The sequence below is a fragment of the Clupea harengus genome, chromosome 9 (assembly GCF_900700415.2).
Source record: "Clupea harengus chromosome 9, Ch_v2.0.2, whole genome shotgun sequence".
Taxonomy (NCBI): domain Eukaryota; kingdom Metazoa; phylum Chordata; class Actinopteri; order Clupeiformes; family Clupeidae; genus Clupea; species Clupea harengus.
The window spans coordinates 11,453,891-11,472,051 of NC_045160.1; the positions used below are offsets into that span (position 1 = coordinate 11,453,891).

Genomic DNA, 18,161 nt, shown 5'->3' on the forward strand with positions numbered 1-18,161 from the left:
AACCTGGCACTTCCAGTCTATATCTTGAGAGCTCACTTTGTGGAATGGCAGCTCCAGGCTACAACATTACACTGTGTGGTAACATTATTACCTTACTGAGTAAGGCTTACTCAATGAAGAAAAGATGAAGTGCATTATTACCCTTACTCAATAAAGAAAAGATGAAGTGCATTATTACCCTTACTCAATGAAGAAAAGATGAAGTGCATTATTACCCTTACTCAATGAAGAAAAGATGAAGTGCATTATTACCCTTACTCAATGAAGAAAAGATGAAGTGCATGAAGTAAAATGTACTGTGAGCAGGGCCGGCTGCAGGGTTAAGTGAAGAGGGGGCCAGTTGTCAGTTGTGTATCTGGTCTCAGTTACAGTGATGCAGGCATGGATGGACACAATAGGGGAGAAACGGGTCGAAAGTGACACACTGTTACGGGATCATAATTTGTAGTTTTACAAACAGATCGTAAGAGACTTAAAGCCGATATTTTGTGACGAACAGCCTACATCTATCCTCTGTCAAATACAGTTCCATTTACAGAACAACAAACACAATTATAATGCATAGACCTTATCATCTAGTTTGATGAATGCATTTACATTTACATTTAGTCATTTAGCAGACGCTTTTGTCCAAAGCGACGTACAAGGGAGAGAACAGTCAAGCTAAGAGCAATAAAAAGCATGGTGTAACAATAAATACTACTTTACATGAGAATTGGAAAACAACGACCTAGAAAAAAGGAAAAAGAAGTGCAGGAATGTAACTGCTGAAGTGCAAGTTAAGCGCTAGTCAGGTGCCAGTTTAGGAAGGGAGGTGCTCTCTGAAGAGTTGGGTCTTCAAAAGCTTCTTGAAGGTAGAGAGGGACGCCCCTGCTCTGGTAGTACTAGGCAGTTCGTTCCACCAACGTGGAACTACAAATGAGAATAGTCTGGATTGCCGTGCTTGCACAGACGGCAGTGCCAAACGACGCTCACTAGACGAGCGCAGCGTCCTGGGTGTAACATTTGCCCTTACAAGAGCATTTAGGTAGGTGGGAGCAGAACCAGCAAGCACTCTGTAGGCAAGCATAAGTGACTTGAACTTAATGCGAGCAGCTACTGGCAGCCAGTGGAGCTCAATGAGTAGCGGGGTGACGTGTGCCCTTTTCGGTTGGTTGAACACCAGACGCGCCGCCGCGTTCTGGATCATCTGTAGTGGTTTCACCACGCAAGCCGGCAGGCCCGTTAGGAGGGCGTTGCAGTAGTCCAGGCGGGAACTCACCAAGGTTTGCACCAGCAGCTGGGTGGCATACTGGGTTAGGTACGGCCTGATTTTGCGGATGTTGTATAGCGCAAAGCGGCACGACCTGGAGACAGAGGCGATGTGGGCCGTGAAGGTTAGTTGGTCATCAATAATGACCCCCAGGTTTCTTGCTGTTTTGGATGGAACAAGAGATAAAGAGTCAATATTGATATTGATGTTATGGTGGATGACCTGTTTGGCTGGGAAGACCATCAGCTCCGTTTTGGCCAGGTTCAGCTGAAGGTGGTGATTTTTCATCCATGTGGATATATCAGCCAGACAGTCCGAGATCCGCGCCGAGACCGTGGTGTCCTCAGGAGGGAAAGACAGAAACAGTTGTCCTCAAATCAGCTGGACTGTTATCGGGATGTCATCCTGGGGTGTACAGTCGGATATATTGGGTGGGCAACGAAATTCAACATGAATAGATGCTGTCTAAAATATATGTCTTGCCATAGTGCAGGCTGCAAGGCTGAGTGTGTGTGTCTGTGTCTGTGTGTGTGTGTGTGTGGCATAGTCTGCACCCACAGGCCTAACAGTACTGTAGTACTTGCGGAGCTCTCCGGGCCTGGGTCCAAACCCAAATGTTTGCCCCATGCCGTCGCTGGTTATTTCTGGCTGTGGTGTTTAGTTTGGCATGAACTCTGCCAGTGGGACCGAACCCACAGTCACCTTGCCTCTTTATTTCTCTCCATGCCAACCAGTGCTGTGACTCATGCTATCTGTGGTGGCTATTGAGTTAATGTATGGTTTGAGGTTCAAGGTGCTATCTATGTACGGAGTAGTGTATGTGTTTTCGAGAGAGAGAGAGAGAGAGAGAGAGAGAGAGATAGAGAGATAGATAGAGAGAGAGAGATAGATAGAAAGAGAGAGAGAGATAGATAGAGAGAGAGAGAGAGAGACATACATACAGAGAGAGAGAGAGAGAGAGATAGATATAAAGAGAGAGAGAGAGAGATAGATATAAAGAGAGAGAGAGAGAGAGAGATAGAGAGAGAGAGAGAAGCTGCAGTGTCACAGGTCGCTAATATTTTTAACACCGCTAATCTCCATGCCCTGAGCAGTCAGCAACTTCAGCTCTCAGACCACCCTGCCTCTCAGGTCACTCAGTCTGGCTTCTATCTAAACACTTCCTCCTTCCACTGAACTCCCCCAACCCCACCGCCCCCCTACCCTCCCAATCCAGCTACAGCCAAGGGAGATGGTGCCCTTTGCTTTGGCCAGAAGGATCTGTTTACACCCCCTCCAGGTGACTGACAACTCTCCGGGGTGGGGGAAGGGGAGTCATCACCCCTGTCTGTATCTGTGTGTGTGAGTGTGTGTGTGTGTGTATGTGTGTGTGTGTGTGTGTGTGTGTGTGTGTGTGTGTGTGTGTGTGTGGATCACGATGGCCACGAGAATTTACATTTTATATTGAGTGTGAGCTCATACAAACAGAACATTCTTTTGTCCTCTCCTAAAGAGGAGGAGTTGATTCACTGTTTTATATCAGTGAAATATGATTTTCACAGTGCTTATGGGTAGTGTAGTGCTGATACTGTATACCATACCATTACTAACATTAATTTTACTTTTATTGAGTAAATGAATATGAAGAGAGATTATATAAATGAATAAATAACTAAATAAGAATGTGTAAATATATGTGTGTGTGCACACAACTAATCTATACAATTAGCAAAATCCTCACTGTCAGAGCCATCTCCCCCTTCACTGCCAGCCAGCTGGACAGAGCCACTGGTGCCGTGGGTACAGCTTCTCTGACATACGCTGATGTTAATCTACCAAGCAGACAGGGCTGTGTGATATATGATGTTTGTTTTCAGGGGGGGGGGGGGCTCTGTGGGAGAGGGGGGGCACAGGGGTGTATGCATAGTGAACATCATCATCGTGTGTGTGTGTGTGTGTGTGTGTGGTGTGTGTGTGTGTGTGTGTGTGTGTGTGTGTGTGTGTGAGAACATCATCATCGTGGAAAGGAGAGAGGGCTCGTGGTGGGGAGTGTGTGTGCGTGTCTACACATGCACACGCACACTCACACCCAGTCACACAAATCTGCACACTCAGTTACAAACCAGCTTGTTGGTAACTGTGTGTGTTTGTGTGTAGTTTGCATAGGCACACTAGGACACCGTGTGTAGGGCTGTGTGTGTCAAAGAGTCAGTGAGAAAATATGTTTTTGCCATGCTCTGAGTTCATGTATGGCTCTGGGAGGAAGGTGTGTGTGTGTGTGTGTGTGTATGTGTCTGTTGGAGGAGAGGAGAATTAATTTGTGCGTGTGTAACTGCTGGAGGAGGGTGCATGTGTGTGTGTATGTCTCTGTGTGTATATATCTGTGTGTGCGTGCGTGTGTGTGCGTGTGTGTGTGTGTGTGTGTGTGTGTGTGTGTGTGTGTGTGTGTGTGTGTGTGTACCTGTGTGAAGGATGGTGCATGTGTGCCTGAGCTCAGGGGGGCTCACCACACTTCATCTCCTCACCCTGTCTCCTCCACACCTGGAGTGCTCTGTGCTGCATCCTGGGCTCCTTGCCTTTTTGTCTAATTAAGCAGCGCTGTCTGCTCCCCTCATCTTGCCTGCCACTCCCCAGCAGACAGGGGACGAGGGGGCCCCACTGATGGCTCCCTGGGGCCCCAATGTTGTTTATCTCCATACCTCTGTGACGACACACTGATTAATGACGTCCACGTATGCCACATTGCAATTGTGCTTAAGATTTAAATTGGTACCAGTAAGTCTCTATGGACAAACAATTAGTGGACATGGACTTTACTGGACATTGTTCACCTATGGAGACGCATGGGTGACATTCTGATGCAAACATTCCGTCTGAACATGTAACCTAGAACAACAAGCGAAGTAACAAGGGGCTGTTGATTTTTGAAAGGAATAACATCTTCGCACGTAGCCAAGCCTGCCATGTGTTACCCTGGGAACAGGTATCCTTTGGGTGGGATTCAGGAGAGAGGCGGCAAGCATTACCATGGCAGAGAAGTAACTTGAGAATGCCAGGGAATGCAGATTCATTGTGCAAAAATACCTGTTGTATTTCTTTTTGCCCCCAGCCAGGCATGTTAATGAATGGAGACTGTTTGCATTTGTTTGTTTTTGAAAGAGAGTTGCGAGGTGATTGGAGGATGTGATGTGAGTGGAGCCTGAAGAATCCCAGCGCTGTTTAACATCCAGGGATCTGCATTCCTGACACACTATTGATCACTAGCACCACGCCGCGCCACGCTCCAGCACCACTGCTCTTACGTGGCCATCTCTGCTCTTTTCTTCTCAGTTATTTAGTTGTTTATTTGAAAAGGCATGCAGGGTATGGCGGGCCATAGACTGGACTGGTCATCGCTCACTCGACGAGCTGAAGCGGAGCTGCAGGTTGAAAAGCAGCCTTTCCAGTGGCTGAGGTACGACAGGATGCGCCTCGATGGGCTGCTTTCACACATCGCTGCCATTGATTCCCAATGGGCCTTAGTCAGTCTGCTGTCTCACAATGAGATGTGATGGATGGAGCCGCAACAAAGGGGTAGCTCTGGTCAGGGGGAGGAGTGGAAGGGAGTGGAAGGGAGTGGAAGGGAGGGAGGGAGGGAGGGAGGGAGGGAGGGGTGGAGTGGGGGTGGGGCAGGGAGTGGAGTAGAAAGAGGCACTTGTGTGTGTGTGTGTGAGCACCTGATGCCATCTTGAAAGACAAATATGGACAAGATGAAAGGCAAGAGGCCACAGAACAGGTTAGAAGAGAAGTTTCAGGGATGAGAGAGAGACAGAGAGAGAGAGATCATCACTATCCAAACAAAAAAAGAGGAAGCGTAGAGAGAAACAAAGCATCACACCCATACACACCCATACACACCCATACACACCCATACACACAACACAATTTCACTTAACTGGAGAGGGGAGGTTGTGTTTGACAAGCTGTTTCCAAACCTTCACATGCGAGTTGACATAAAACTATGTGCTGAGGCTCCAGCATGTTGAAGAGAGGTCTTTGGTACACTGAAGTCTGATTGAGGCTTTGTAAAATTACAGAGTGGGAATGTTTGGGCAGGGGTAAGATCAAAAGAAACTGAGGTAAATACAGCGATCCGAGAGAAAGAGAGAGAGAGAGAGAGTTAGGGAGAGAGTTCAATGACAAACAGAGGGCGTGCTAGGGACAGTATCTGAGCGAGTGCAACAGAATTAAACCAGTGCTGTTACTGGGGGAAACAGAGGCTGGCCAGACCCTCCACACAGAAACAGAAAGAGAGAGGGATAGAGAAAGAGAGAGAGAGAGAGGGAGGGAGGGACTGGAGGAGGGGAGAGAGGTAGAGCCTGCATTAACCTCAGCCTATCAAAGCTGAAAGTGGGAGGGAGTGAGAGCAGAGAAGGAGGGAGCAGGAGAGAGAGAGCGAGAGAGAGAGAGAGTGTCAAGTGAGAGAGTGTATGTGTGAGGGAGAAGGAGAGAGGTAGCCAGAGATGCACAGCAGACTCGCTGCCTCTGCCTGCGCCAGTGAGGTTGTTTGTGGGAGAGCCGATCAGCAGCTCCAGGGCCACAGGGACTACAGCGGCCACGGCAGGAACAGGAGCAGGCGAGGAGGGGAGGGCAGGGAACATGTCCCAGGCCCAGGCCCCGGGCAAGAGGCCGTCCAAGAAAGCCGGCATCCGTGCGGCCGTGATCCTCATCGGACTCCTGCACAAGTCCCGGCGGCAGAAGGAGAGGGAGAGGGAGAAGGAGAGGGAGAGGGAGAAAGAGAAGGAGAGTGAGTGGTGGGTGAACTTTTCTTTTTTTGTTGAAGAGGAAAAGTTTTCGCTGTGGTCAGGGTTTGCAGACACTGCAATAATGCAAGTTGTTCTGTAATGGTCCTACTTTTTGAGGCATTGTGTAGTGCTGCTCAGGGTGAGTGTGTGTGTGTGTGTGTGTGTGTGTGTGTGTGTGTGTGTGTGTGTGTGTGTGTGTGTGTGTGTGTGTATGTGCGATAACATGATGCTGAAAAGCGTTACATCACAAGTGGATCTTTGTAAATGATAAGAGAGGAGAGGTAGAGGTGAAAGGTGAGAAGGCAAACTGAACAAACACAAAGAGGGGGTCAGAGATATAAAGAGACAGCTGTGTGAACTATCTAAACAAGCTAAACCGAGTTGCTGCTGACCTGAAGCTAGTTCATAAGCTATTGCACTGAAGAGGATAACGTATGAATGGAGATAAGCACTAAAGAAATAAAGAGAGCCAGAGATTGAAGAGACGGAGAGAAAGAAAGAGATTGAAGAGATGGGGAGAAAGAAAGAGATTGAACTCAGATATATATATATATATATAGAGAGAGAGAGAGAGAAAGAGAGAGAGAAGGAAAGAAGGCAGGGAGAAAGGAAATACTTAAAAAAAAATCTATAATGAAATCATCCTCTGTTCTTGGTTCTGCCGACCCCACCAGTGGTAGAGCAGCCCAGCAGTGTAGTAGCGCTGTGACCCTGCTTAGCCCTGACATGGGCAAACAGCAACGGAGACTGTGGGAGGTCCCCTCCTGTGCAGACCCAGCCACGACTGCTTTTAAAGGCCTGTCCTTGAAAACAGAGCCTGCACTATTAGGGTTTGTGGAGCTTGTTTAAAATAGCAATAGCTCATTAGTGTATTGACTTATGGGTCAGTAGGAATACAGAAATGGTGACATCATTTTTGTCTGATGATGCCTACATTTATTGTGCATGAGTTTACACACACACACACACACACACACACACACACACACACACACACACACACACACACACACACACACACACACACACACACACACACACACACACACTCACATACATACATATATATACACACACACAGCGACCAGGATATGTTAAATATGGTTTCCTTCTCGTAGGTATAGTATGATGTAATGTGTTGCACACAAAGATAAGGCCCACATACAGTGACATTTGCATGGACGGCTTACGCTTGGACTCGGCAGCGGTATTTTCCTATGGAGATAAGCAGCTGTGGAATGAGCGGGTTGCTGGCTGATTGAGACTGAATCATATTCTCTGCCTCTACACCTCTATACAGTGCCACGCTACGTGCTTTTTTCCTATCTGTCATTTCTGAGAAAACCAATGTGAGCCTCAGAAGTGTTTGTATATACAGTATGTTTGTGAGTGCACATGTCAAAGTCATACTCACACACACACACACACACACACACACACACACACACACACACACACACACACACACACACACACACACACACACACACACACACAGACAGACAGACAGACAGAGAGACACACAGACACACACACACACAGAGACACACAGACACACACACACACACACACACACACACACACACACACACACACACACACACACACACACACACACACACACACACACACACACACACACACACACACACTTACACAGACATGTGCCCCACTGCATAGGTTTAAGCATTAAACAGGAGTAAAGCCAGTTCATCCATTTGACTGCTGCTGATTGCCACTGTAATGGCCCCTGTAGGGCACACCTCTCATCTCAAATCGGGGGGTTTAATGTCAGGCGGACTGTTGTTAAGCATACTTCATTACGACTCGAGCTGTGATTATCAGGACAGACTGGTTGATTATTATTCATTTTCTGTAATTATTACTCACTCAGGCCTGGGAGGAGAGCCAGTCTGGACTGCTTAAGCTTGCCTCCACAGAGCCACAAGGGGTAGCTGGCCGTCTCTCTCTCATCTTCCTCTCTATGTCTCTCACTCTCATTATAGTTTTTGCATTCTCTCTTCTCACAGTTCAGTTGTTCCATTTACGCATACTATTAAAAAGGGGGCTGCTTTGTGGTCATAGGGAAATTGAGAATTATAATTGAAGAGGCATTTGTTTAAATGAGAATGCTGCTTTAATCATGGTGTTTGTTTGGTACCGTGGCCCGACTAATATTTTCCTCCTCTCTGAAAACACCATCTCTCTTTTTCTCTCTCCCTCTCTCTCTTTGTTTCCCCCCTCTCTCTTTCTCTGGGTTCCTCTGTGACTGTGAGTTTGAACAACCTGCCCACTTGACTCACTCTCTCTTTCCACTCTTCCCTCTTCAGTCTTCTCTTTCCCTTCCTCCTCTCGTGTCTTCTCAGTCCTCGCTACTTTCAGCTGTCTGTAGTTCAACACTTGAGATGCTCTTGCCCAGGCACTGTTTATTTCTGTCTGTCTGTCTGCCTGCCTGTCTTTCTCACTCTTGCTGTGTGTGTGGGTCTGTTTACTTGTGTTTCTATGAACGTCTGCCTGTTTGTCCATTTATCAACCAGCTGGCTTTGTTAATTTCTCTCTCTCTCTCCCTCTCTTCTGTTTTAATCTATGTGTGTCTCTCTCTCACAGTCTGTCCCCCATACTGTTTATTTTCTCTCTCCATCTAAAGTTGTCTCTCTCTCTCTCTCTTTCCCTCCCTCTCTCTCTGTCTGCTTAGCTGTTTGTTTTCTTTTCCCCCTTCTCTTTATCTATATCTCAGGCTCAGTGTGAAAGCAGTTGTGATTAGCAGCTGTTTGAGCAGATGACCCCCTTCCCCCGTCCCCTGCCCCTCGTCATTGCCATTGAAAGCAAACACACACACACAGAACCCCTGAGTTTGCGGAAAAGACTTCAGTCTATGAAATTACATTAGTAATTTGCCACTTAAACGCAGCCGGTCTGGCTTGTTAAGATCTGTATGTGGTACCCCCAACCCTACGGACTGAGTCATGTCTTTCATGTGGCTACACACACAGGTGAAGGACACACACTTCTTTCAGTGCTTCGTGTGGCTACACACACACAGCTGAAGGACACACACTTCTCCCAGAGCTTCATGGTCAGCACCATGTAAGCGTCAGTGTCGTGACATTGGACAAGTAACTATGGCTAGATGTGCTGGTTTGTGAGAGGTGAGGTTGGGTGTTGTGTGTGGATGGATGTATGGAGGTTTGGTGTAATATGGCTCTGAATGGAAAAGTACAGAGGTGAATGAGTTTGGAATCACTGACTCTCATTTGGCCAGAGGCTGCTCTGTCTGACCTCTTTAACTAGCCCTTCGCCATTCATAAAACAAGCACTCCATCATGTCTGTGTGTGTGTGTGTGTGTGTGTATGTGTGTCTGCATGGATGTGTGCCGGTGTTTGCTGGTGTTCCTGTGTGTGTGTGTCTGTGTGAGTTTATCAGACTGGTAAAGAGACACCAAAAGAGAGAGGGGGTGGGGGGGAAGAGACACTTGAACGACGTGTATGTGTGTGTGTGTGTGTGTGTGTGTCTGTGTGTGTGTGTGTGTGTGTGTGTGTGTGTGTGTGTGTATGTGTATGTGTGTGTGTGTATGTGTGTGTGTGTGTGTGTGTGTGTGTGTGTGTGTGTGTGTGTGTGTGTGTGTGTGTGTGTGTGTGTGTGTATGTGTGTGTGTATGTGTGTGTGTGTGTGTGTGTGTGTGTGTGTGTGTGTGTGTGTGTGTGTGTGTGTGTTCATGGCAGTGCCAGTGAGCTGTATCAGTAAGTGTAATGGATGAGGTAGCATTGTCTCTCTTAACAAGTTCCAGAGACGGCCCCGCTGACAGATTGCATGGAGCCTATTTACGGAGGGGGCGAGTGTGGGATTGTGGAGGGTATTTTTAGCGAGCTCTTTTCTTTTCCACATCTCTTTCTCTCTCTCTGTCTTTCTCTCCCTCTCATCCTCCTCTCACTCTCTCTCTCTCTCTCTCTCTCTTTCTTCATCTTTATGTTCACCTCCCACCCCCCACCCCATCTCGACACCCAATCCCCTTTCTACCTTTTCCTTCACAAATAACGTCACATGGCACCTTCCCAAATGAAAGCGAAAATGCTCTCCGACATCTAAAAGGCCACTCGAGACTCTGCAAGCCCTTCTCTCTGCATCAGGCCCTGTCTTCAGCTGTCATTCTCTTAAAGAAAAATCTCATTGATTGCCCTGGGGGGTGCGAGGGGTTCTGTAGAAATCGGTCCTGGCCCAAAACACTCAGGGACTATCGGTGCTGTAGAGCCCGCCAAACTTACACTTGACTGGATTTGTGTTCATGGACACCGAGTTGTTTGACCAACAGAAGAGTCTGACTGACGTCATGTGAACACATGGTTGAGTTATGTTCCCCCTGCTCTGGTGTGTCATGTCATTTGGAGCAGGTTCTGGGAGGGGGAGGGGGGGGCTGGGGGGCTGTTTGAATTACATATCAACAGTCTACTTCTTCTCTGAGACTTTCCCCATGTCTGAATCTTCTGGCACTGAGTGTTTTCAAAATGTAAGAAGAAATGCCAGCTATAAGTCACATACGCTGTAAACTGTGATTTAAGCATCTGAAACTGAGCTGTTGCAAAATATTCATGTTGTTTGGGACTACTATGAGAAAGGGAGAGCCAATTCCGACTTTGCAGAGGTTTTGAAGACATTAACCTCTCAGTAGGCTGTATACAACAAAAACAACAACATAAAAAATGACCCTACGCTTCACCTTGTTGCACTGACATCCTCTTCATCTGAATTAACTGCTTCAGTAGAGCAGTGTGGACCAGAATAGACACGTTTCCTCCCATAGGAACAGCCTGACGCCCCTCCAGCTGACCTTGGAGCTGTCGGCGAGCTGGTAGCACACCCTGGCCCTGCCTGTCTCACTGAAGCTCTGACTGGAGAGTGAAGCAGGAGTCCTTTAATACCACCAATCAGATAGCAGTCAGAGAGCCTGATAGTCCCACCCTCTCGCAAGGACTATCTGTCTCTTAGAACGATATGATGCTTTGTGTGAATGTGTCTGTGTGTGTGTGGATGTGTGTGTGTGTGTGTGTGTGTCTGTGTGTGTGTGTGTGTCTGTGTGTGTGTGTTTAGAGAGAATGTACTTTGCATCTCTGCCTGTTCTTGATGTGGTCTGCTCATAATTTGTAATAGCCTTTTTATTACTCCTGGCACGAAATGGCATCGTGTTGTTATGTAACATGTACACTGACGCTAATCAAAAACGTGTACATCACAAGGGTTAAGTAGATGGCGTGTATACATTCAAGTACATACATACAGTAGATCTTTGCATTATCACGTGACTCCCATAGGCAGCTGCATCAGCCCTGGTTGCACTGGTACAGCAGGCAGTAGTGAGCACTGGGTGCCCTGATTAATTGAAGTATTGATTGAAGGCTGCAGGCTCTTCTTGGCCTGGTCTCAATTAATGGCTTAACTGGAGGCGAATGAGGAGCAGGTGCTTGGAGGAAACAACCAATTAGCGGTAGCTGTACAAGAGACCAGAAGAGCCCCCAATGACCACAGTTACATTAGTGCTCTCTGGAATTGGTCTTGTAATATGGTTGATTGAAAGGTAACAATGGTTCCAGGCCTGCACTGAAATGAGACCAAGAGCATCAAAGCACATGCAGTTTGGTCTGTCTGGATCACCGCTTTACACAATAGCGATGGCTTCTGTAGACATTTTAGTTCCGGGGTTTTGCCTTCATGCAGAACTGTGGTCCCTCACCTGCGTAGTAATCTCATTCAAAACTACTTTTGAAAACGGAGTGACCATCAAGTCTGACTCAGGACCTAAGGTCAACCCCAAGAGGACGGATGAAATGCTGCAAATGCTACGCATCAGTAGGTTGGACAGGTTAGTTGAGGCCACAGTTCCAAAACGGCTGCTTATGCAAACCATTCAGCTTTTCTTTTTTCCATGAGTAAAGCTGGCATTAGAGATTGTCTCTTAGTGTTGCTCTGGACTAAAGCTTTGATCTCCATTTTCTTTGTACCTATTTGCCATTATTGAGTGTGCTTTTGGTCTACTTCAACTAGGTTAGACCAAAGTACTGAGAGCGCTTTTCCAGCATGCAAAATTGATTTCTCTCAGTGATAAACAAGTCAAGGGCTAATTGCTTTCATTTGAAACCATTTAATTCCATACCAAGGAATAACAAATATGTGTTTTGTACATGTGCGTGTGTGTCTTGGTCAGTTCTGTTATTGAGACAGTATGAGAGGACCACTGGCTGCTCTCCATATTGCTCTCCAGCTATAAATATCCCTTACCTAACCTGACCCCTGAGAGCATGTCCAGATGAAGAAGGGGGCCACCCTGACCCCCTTCCAATGCACACACACACACACACACACACACACATTCCCATCACTGTGCAACAGGAGTGAGTGCGGGCAGGAAGGAGTCCTAGAAGAGCCAAGGCCCATCTCTCTCTCTCTCTCTCTCTCTCTCTCTCTCTCTCTCTCTCTCTCTCTCTCTCTCTCTCTCTCCTATCTCTCTCTCTCTCTCTCTCTCTCTCTCTCTCCTATCTCTCTCTCTCTCCACCCCCCAGTGCCCACACCACACACCTCTTCACAGGACATCCATCACTCTCGGGACACATCAATTCTCTCTATCTCTCTTCATCATTCGCTTTCCCATCAAAACCATCTTTAGCACACCTTGTAGAGACCTCTGCTGTGACGATAAGGGCCTGTGTCCCCACACTAAGGATCAATCAGGACGGACAGCCTTGACTCTGGACTGCGCGCCACGGAGCCAGCACAGCAGCAGCAGCTCTCTCCGAAAGGAAGGACAGACAATGCGGAGCTTTGCAGCAGTGTGCCACTTAAGCCGTAATTAGGTTTTGCAATGATGCCGATAATGGCACTCGCAGTGGTGGCGGCTCACGGGATCAGACGAGGCTCTGCGTTGCCTTACCCTGTAACGGCCTCGAGAAGGACGGAGGTCTTTTGCGAAGGGGATTCTGCGCTCACGTCACACCTGGCTTCCACCGCGGCCCCACGCAGGCCGAATTGTTCCCCCATCGGCTTTGTGTGTCCTCACCTAATTCGCCCGCATATTAAATCCATTAGTGGAATCATTTGAGCCCCCGTAATTGTGGTTCTGGAGGCTGATCGAGTTGGTTATTGAGTTTCCTCGCCGGGAAAAAACGTATTAGGCCCAAAATAGCTTGCACAATTAAGACTTAATTGGCAGGAGCAGAGGGAAAGTGTGTCCCTTCTACCCCATCTCTCTCTGCCCATTCCATCCTCTCTCTTAATCCCCGTCTTCTCCTTCACATCATTCCATCCATGGAGCACTGATCTAGCTGCCACCCTCCTATCTCCAATCTCTGGGGCTTTATCAATGCATCAAACATGGAGATACGTTGCCGGAAGATTAGGTCATCTCTGCCGCGTTAAAATGATTAGTATCGAATGAAGTCTAATTATAAGTAATCGAGTACAGACGTGTGTGAGGCTGCCGATGGTAAATACAGTCTAATCATTTAATCATGTGAAGCGAACGTGGGGAGGGATGCTGAAGAGGAAACTCTTGTAAATTCCTGAATTAGTCAGAGAGTAGCAACGTGTTGGATGGAGGTTTGAGTGTCAACATGTGTTTACTCTAGTATGTCAATATGAAGAGAGACAGACGCAGACACAAAAACATAGATGGAAAGACAGCCCTGGTGAAATAAACGTGTGTATGAGTGTGTGCGTGTGCGTGTGCGTGCGTGTGCGCGTGCGTGCGCGTGCGTGCGCGTGCGTGCGCGTGCGTGTGTGTGTGTGTGTGTTAGAGTATGTTTAAGAGAGAGAGTTCATGTACTCCTCCTGCACTCATACTATGATCTCAGTTAGATCACAGTGAGTCAGACTGGGTTTCCTCTTGCCTCTCATTTTCTACTGCCATCCTCTCTCTCTCTCCCTCTCTCTCTTTTACTCTCTCTCCACCTCTCTCTCTCTCTCTTTTACTCTCTCTCTCTTTTACTCTCTCTCTCTCTCTCCTTCTCTCTCTGTGTCTCTGTTTTCCCTTTGTCATGCTGCGTCTCTGGTGCCCCGCCTCTCCTGGGCAAGGAGACAGTGACGCAGGAGCTGCTTCATTACCTCACAGACAAATACAAGGACACAAACACTGTCACACGCGCACACCCTGAGACACACACACACACACACAGAAAGATACATATTCCCACACACGTCCTCTCTCTATTTCTATGCATTTGCATATCAATGGAAATCTGTCTGCGTATGTGTGCGTATGTCTGTGTCTGTGGGGTGGGTGGGTGAGTGGGTATACCTGCGTCTATGTATGTGTGTGTGCATGTATGTGTGTGTGCATGTGTGTGTGCATGTGTGTGTGTGTGTGTGTGCATGTGTGTGTGTGTGTGTGTGTGTGTGCATGTGTGTGTGTCCATGTATGTGTTTAATAAATGTGAAAGCACGGGCCCAGGTCTTTTCAGACATCCCTCTCCTGCCTTTTTTCCTGTGCATTCAGGACTCTTCACTTCCCGCTGTCCTCTATGGAGGACTGTGCCTGGCAGAGGTAGTTTGGCTGGACAGGAAAGCGCTGACTTCATTTTAAACTTCAGAGCACACCTCAGCTCTCTCTTTCTCTCTCTCTCTCTCTCTCTCTCTCTCTCTCTCTCTCTCCGTGCCCTGCTTGTTGGGTCAGGACAATACAGTAAAATAGAAATAAATGTCCACGCACTGTTGCTCTCATTTCAGTCTTATACTTAGCACTAAAACTGATGTTCTGAACCATTTCAACTTGGGTACTGTCCCGTCCTGTCCGAGTGCTGTTCTGGGCCATCAGTCAGATACTCAGGCACTATGTAATGGGGAGCGCAGGAGCTCAAATCAGCAACAGATGACAGCAACAGAGAAGTCATACTTAGCATCAGGAGCAATGACACATGATCGATTCGTTCTACATTACCTATTTGCTTTCAGTCTTTTTTTTACACACATTTATACTGGAGGTGCGTTTTTATTGTGTTTCGGTATCGGTATTGTGTTTCGGTGACATGCCCTTAGATTTGGCTCCGGCCCCACATCAGCCCTGCTGCTGGTTATGGACTGTGCGAGTGGGAGTCTGCCCATGGCTGAGCAGCTTCAGGCCACAGACACAGGGCTGTATTGTGCTGGGGCTGACCCAGTGGAAAAAGGAGACAGGAGAGCACAACTTTGTTCTAAATAGAAGAGGATTGGGGCCATGACTGCTAGTTTCCAGAGGCCTGGGCCTCGACCGTGGGCCCAGCTGGAGTGTGTTGGAGGAGGTGGCTGCTGTTTTCTCTCTCCTTCTCTCTCCCTCTCTCTGTCTCTCTCTGCCTTTGTCTATCCCTCCTACATTCTAACTTACTCACAGTGTTTCTTGGCCTTCCCTTACCCACCCTCTCTCCGTCTCATCCGTGGATGAAATGGAATGGAAATTTTAGTAACCATAGGCATTCAAGAACCCTCTCATTTCCTCTCAACTGTGTTGTATGGGAATGGTGTCAACATGTGTGAGTCGTTAGATTAGTTCATGGAAATGGTGCCATGTTGCTGCGACACACCTCCTAATAACCGGCACCAGTTGATCATCCTTTTTCCACTTTCTCTGCCATGTGGCTGCTGGTCATCCATTCAGTGCAGTTGCCAATCTTGAGGACACACAATTGTGTTGTTATTGGCAGTGAAAAGTGGATCATCTTAAATCTGGGTTGTTCTGAGTAACACTGCTCAGGCAGCCATTTTGTACTTTTAAGCTGACATTTCTCTGTTTGTATTTTAAATAAGCAGATGTTTTTGACCTCTCCACTCCTTGACTATTTTCAGAGTGTGTGAAGCCACCGAGAGAGAGAAACAAGAGAGGGGAAAAGACAGATAGAGCGGAGAAAAGTCTGACAGACTCAGTGGGCACTATTACGCTCACTGAATATCATGGGAGGAAAAGTGTCTGGCTCTCTTATTTTAGCCCTGTGGTGGCTAGCTGGAGGTGCAGACCTCATTTGTCTCCGGTGAGCTGAAGTCCTTTTACCACATGATCATATTCCGCAGAGAGCATCTCATCAGAACCCCAGACAGGATTCTCTCTCTCTCCTTCGCTCGCTCGCTCTCTTTCTCTCTCTCTCTCTCTCTCTCTCTGTTCACGGAGTGCTGGCTCACTGTGCTGGGATTCAGTGATGCCTCTCAGGGATGCTATCATGCTTCTCATACTTGAGTAGGAAACTCAGACTGGATTTTTGTCATGGGAAGTAATGACCACATCGTGCCTAAACCCTGTCCACTGCCCGCTCTCTCTGTCAAGGGCACTGCAGTAGTGTGTGTGTTGTGGTGCACTACAGTCTTTAACTCCAGCAAGTCCACCGCACTGCTCTGTCCGACTAATGAACTTGTGCTGCCCTGCCTTAATGACAGGTTTCTCTTTCTCTCTCTTTCTGTGTGTGTGTGTGTGTGTGTGTGTGTGTGTGTGTGTGTGTGTGGTTATGCTGCAGGAAGCAGGAACTGCTGAACATTACAAATGTTCCCCTGGGAGATTGTCCGCCATCTCCCCCCCGCACGGCACCACCCACCATGAAGGTAAGTCCTGACACACACACACACACACACACACACACACACACACACACACACACACACCACTCTTCTGGGTCCTCATTGCTGGCTCCTCACACTAAGTGGGGCATAGATGACACAGAGATACCCAACATTCATGTCAGCTAGAACTCCCTGCCTGCTCATAATCTGACTCACTCCCATCTGTAAGTTGAGAGTCTCTTCAAGAGAAAGTTTACATGTTTACATATTGCATGCCTTTAGTTTAGTTACTCCTTTAAAATAATTCCTGAAATATGTGATACAAGACATGGTTACGGTCTTTTACTGAGTTCATCAAAATTCAGGGAATTATTAAGGAGTTAGCGTACCTATGTCAGTTATCGGACAGTGTCAAACATCGGCCATTCTGTTAAACAATCAAAATGCTAAGTTTTATAATGGATTAATAATCTATAACTTCAGTTTAATAATGGATTCACATGACAACGCGACGTTTGCCGATAACACACGCTGTCCGATAATTAACACGATAATTACAGAATTACAGCATCCATTAATGACAAATACCTCCAGGTTTATTTCAAGGCCCTACTCAAAAGGTCTGTGTTGACTATGCAGAGGCTACTTAGTGTGAACCCTTTTTGTATATTCAGTTGAGGTTGAACGTTACATACACCTTGTCTAAATACATTCAAACTCAGTTTTTCACAAATTCACAAACTTTCACAAACTCACTTTTTCAGTTCAGCCAACACATTTTCAATTGGATTAAGGACAGGGCTTTGTGACGGCCACTCCAAAGCATTTACTTTGTTGTCAATAAGCCATTTCGTTACCATTTTGGTAGTGTGCTTACAATCACTGCCTGAAGATCCATTTGAGTCCAAGCTTTAGCCTTCTCGTTGATGTCTTCAGGATGAAGTTTCAAAATATCCACATCCAATTCTCCTTCTTCATGCCACCAATTTTATGAAGTACACCAGTCCCTCTTGCAGCAAAACTACCCCACAACATGATGCTGCCACCCCCGTACTTTACAATTGGGATGGTATTCTTTCAGTAACAAAACCTTACCCTTCTTCCTCTGTATTAGATCTTTGTCACAGTGCAAACTGTAGTCTGCTTTTTTTTATGCAGCTTTTGGAGTAGTTGCTTCCAGCCTTTCAGGTGATGACATCACTCTGTTTACTGTGGATGTAGACACTTTTGTACCAGTTAATCCAACAGCTTTACCAGTTCCTTGACTGTTGTTCCTGGCCTTTATGTTGACCTTTCGCATCAAAATAAGTTAATCTCTAGGACTCACTGCACCTCTCCTTCCTGAGCGATGCGATGGCTGTGAGGTCCCGTGGAGTTTGTATGTATGTGTTCCCAAGGAGAAACCAATCTCCTGATTTCTTTAGATTTTCTATAGCTGACTACTTTTAGACCAAAACTCCTTATTGCTGCTTATAGCAATGTTTTGTGTATCTTGCTTTTACAAACAGTTAAAACAGGAGCTGTTAACTGTTAAGAATGCAGTCACTTTGTGTTTGTATGTAAACAGTTCAACACAGTCACTATGTATAGGTTAGTAACAGTAAAAGTGAACACAGTCACTATGTAAAGGTTAGTAACAGTA

At 46.9% G+C, this 18,161-nt stretch overlaps 1 protein-coding gene across 6 annotated transcripts in view; it reads left to right on the forward strand.

Annotated features, from left to right (window-relative positions):
• rap1gap2a (RAP1 GTPase activating protein 2a) overlaps positions 1-18,161 on the forward strand; it is a 62,279-nt gene that overhangs the window by 23,569 nt on the left and 20,549 nt on the right. For 5 of the 6 annotated variants that reach the window (XM_031573399.2, XR_004164296.2, XM_031573395.2 and 2 more), the window contains one exon: positions 16,477-16,561. In XM_031573399.2, the coding sequence (XP_031429259.1) occupies positions 16,477-16,561 (85 nt within the window). Of the gene's footprint in view, positions 1-5,716; positions 6,025-16,476; positions 16,562-18,161 lie in introns of those variants that run through there. The other variant, XM_012828856.3, reaches the window with a different exon arrangement.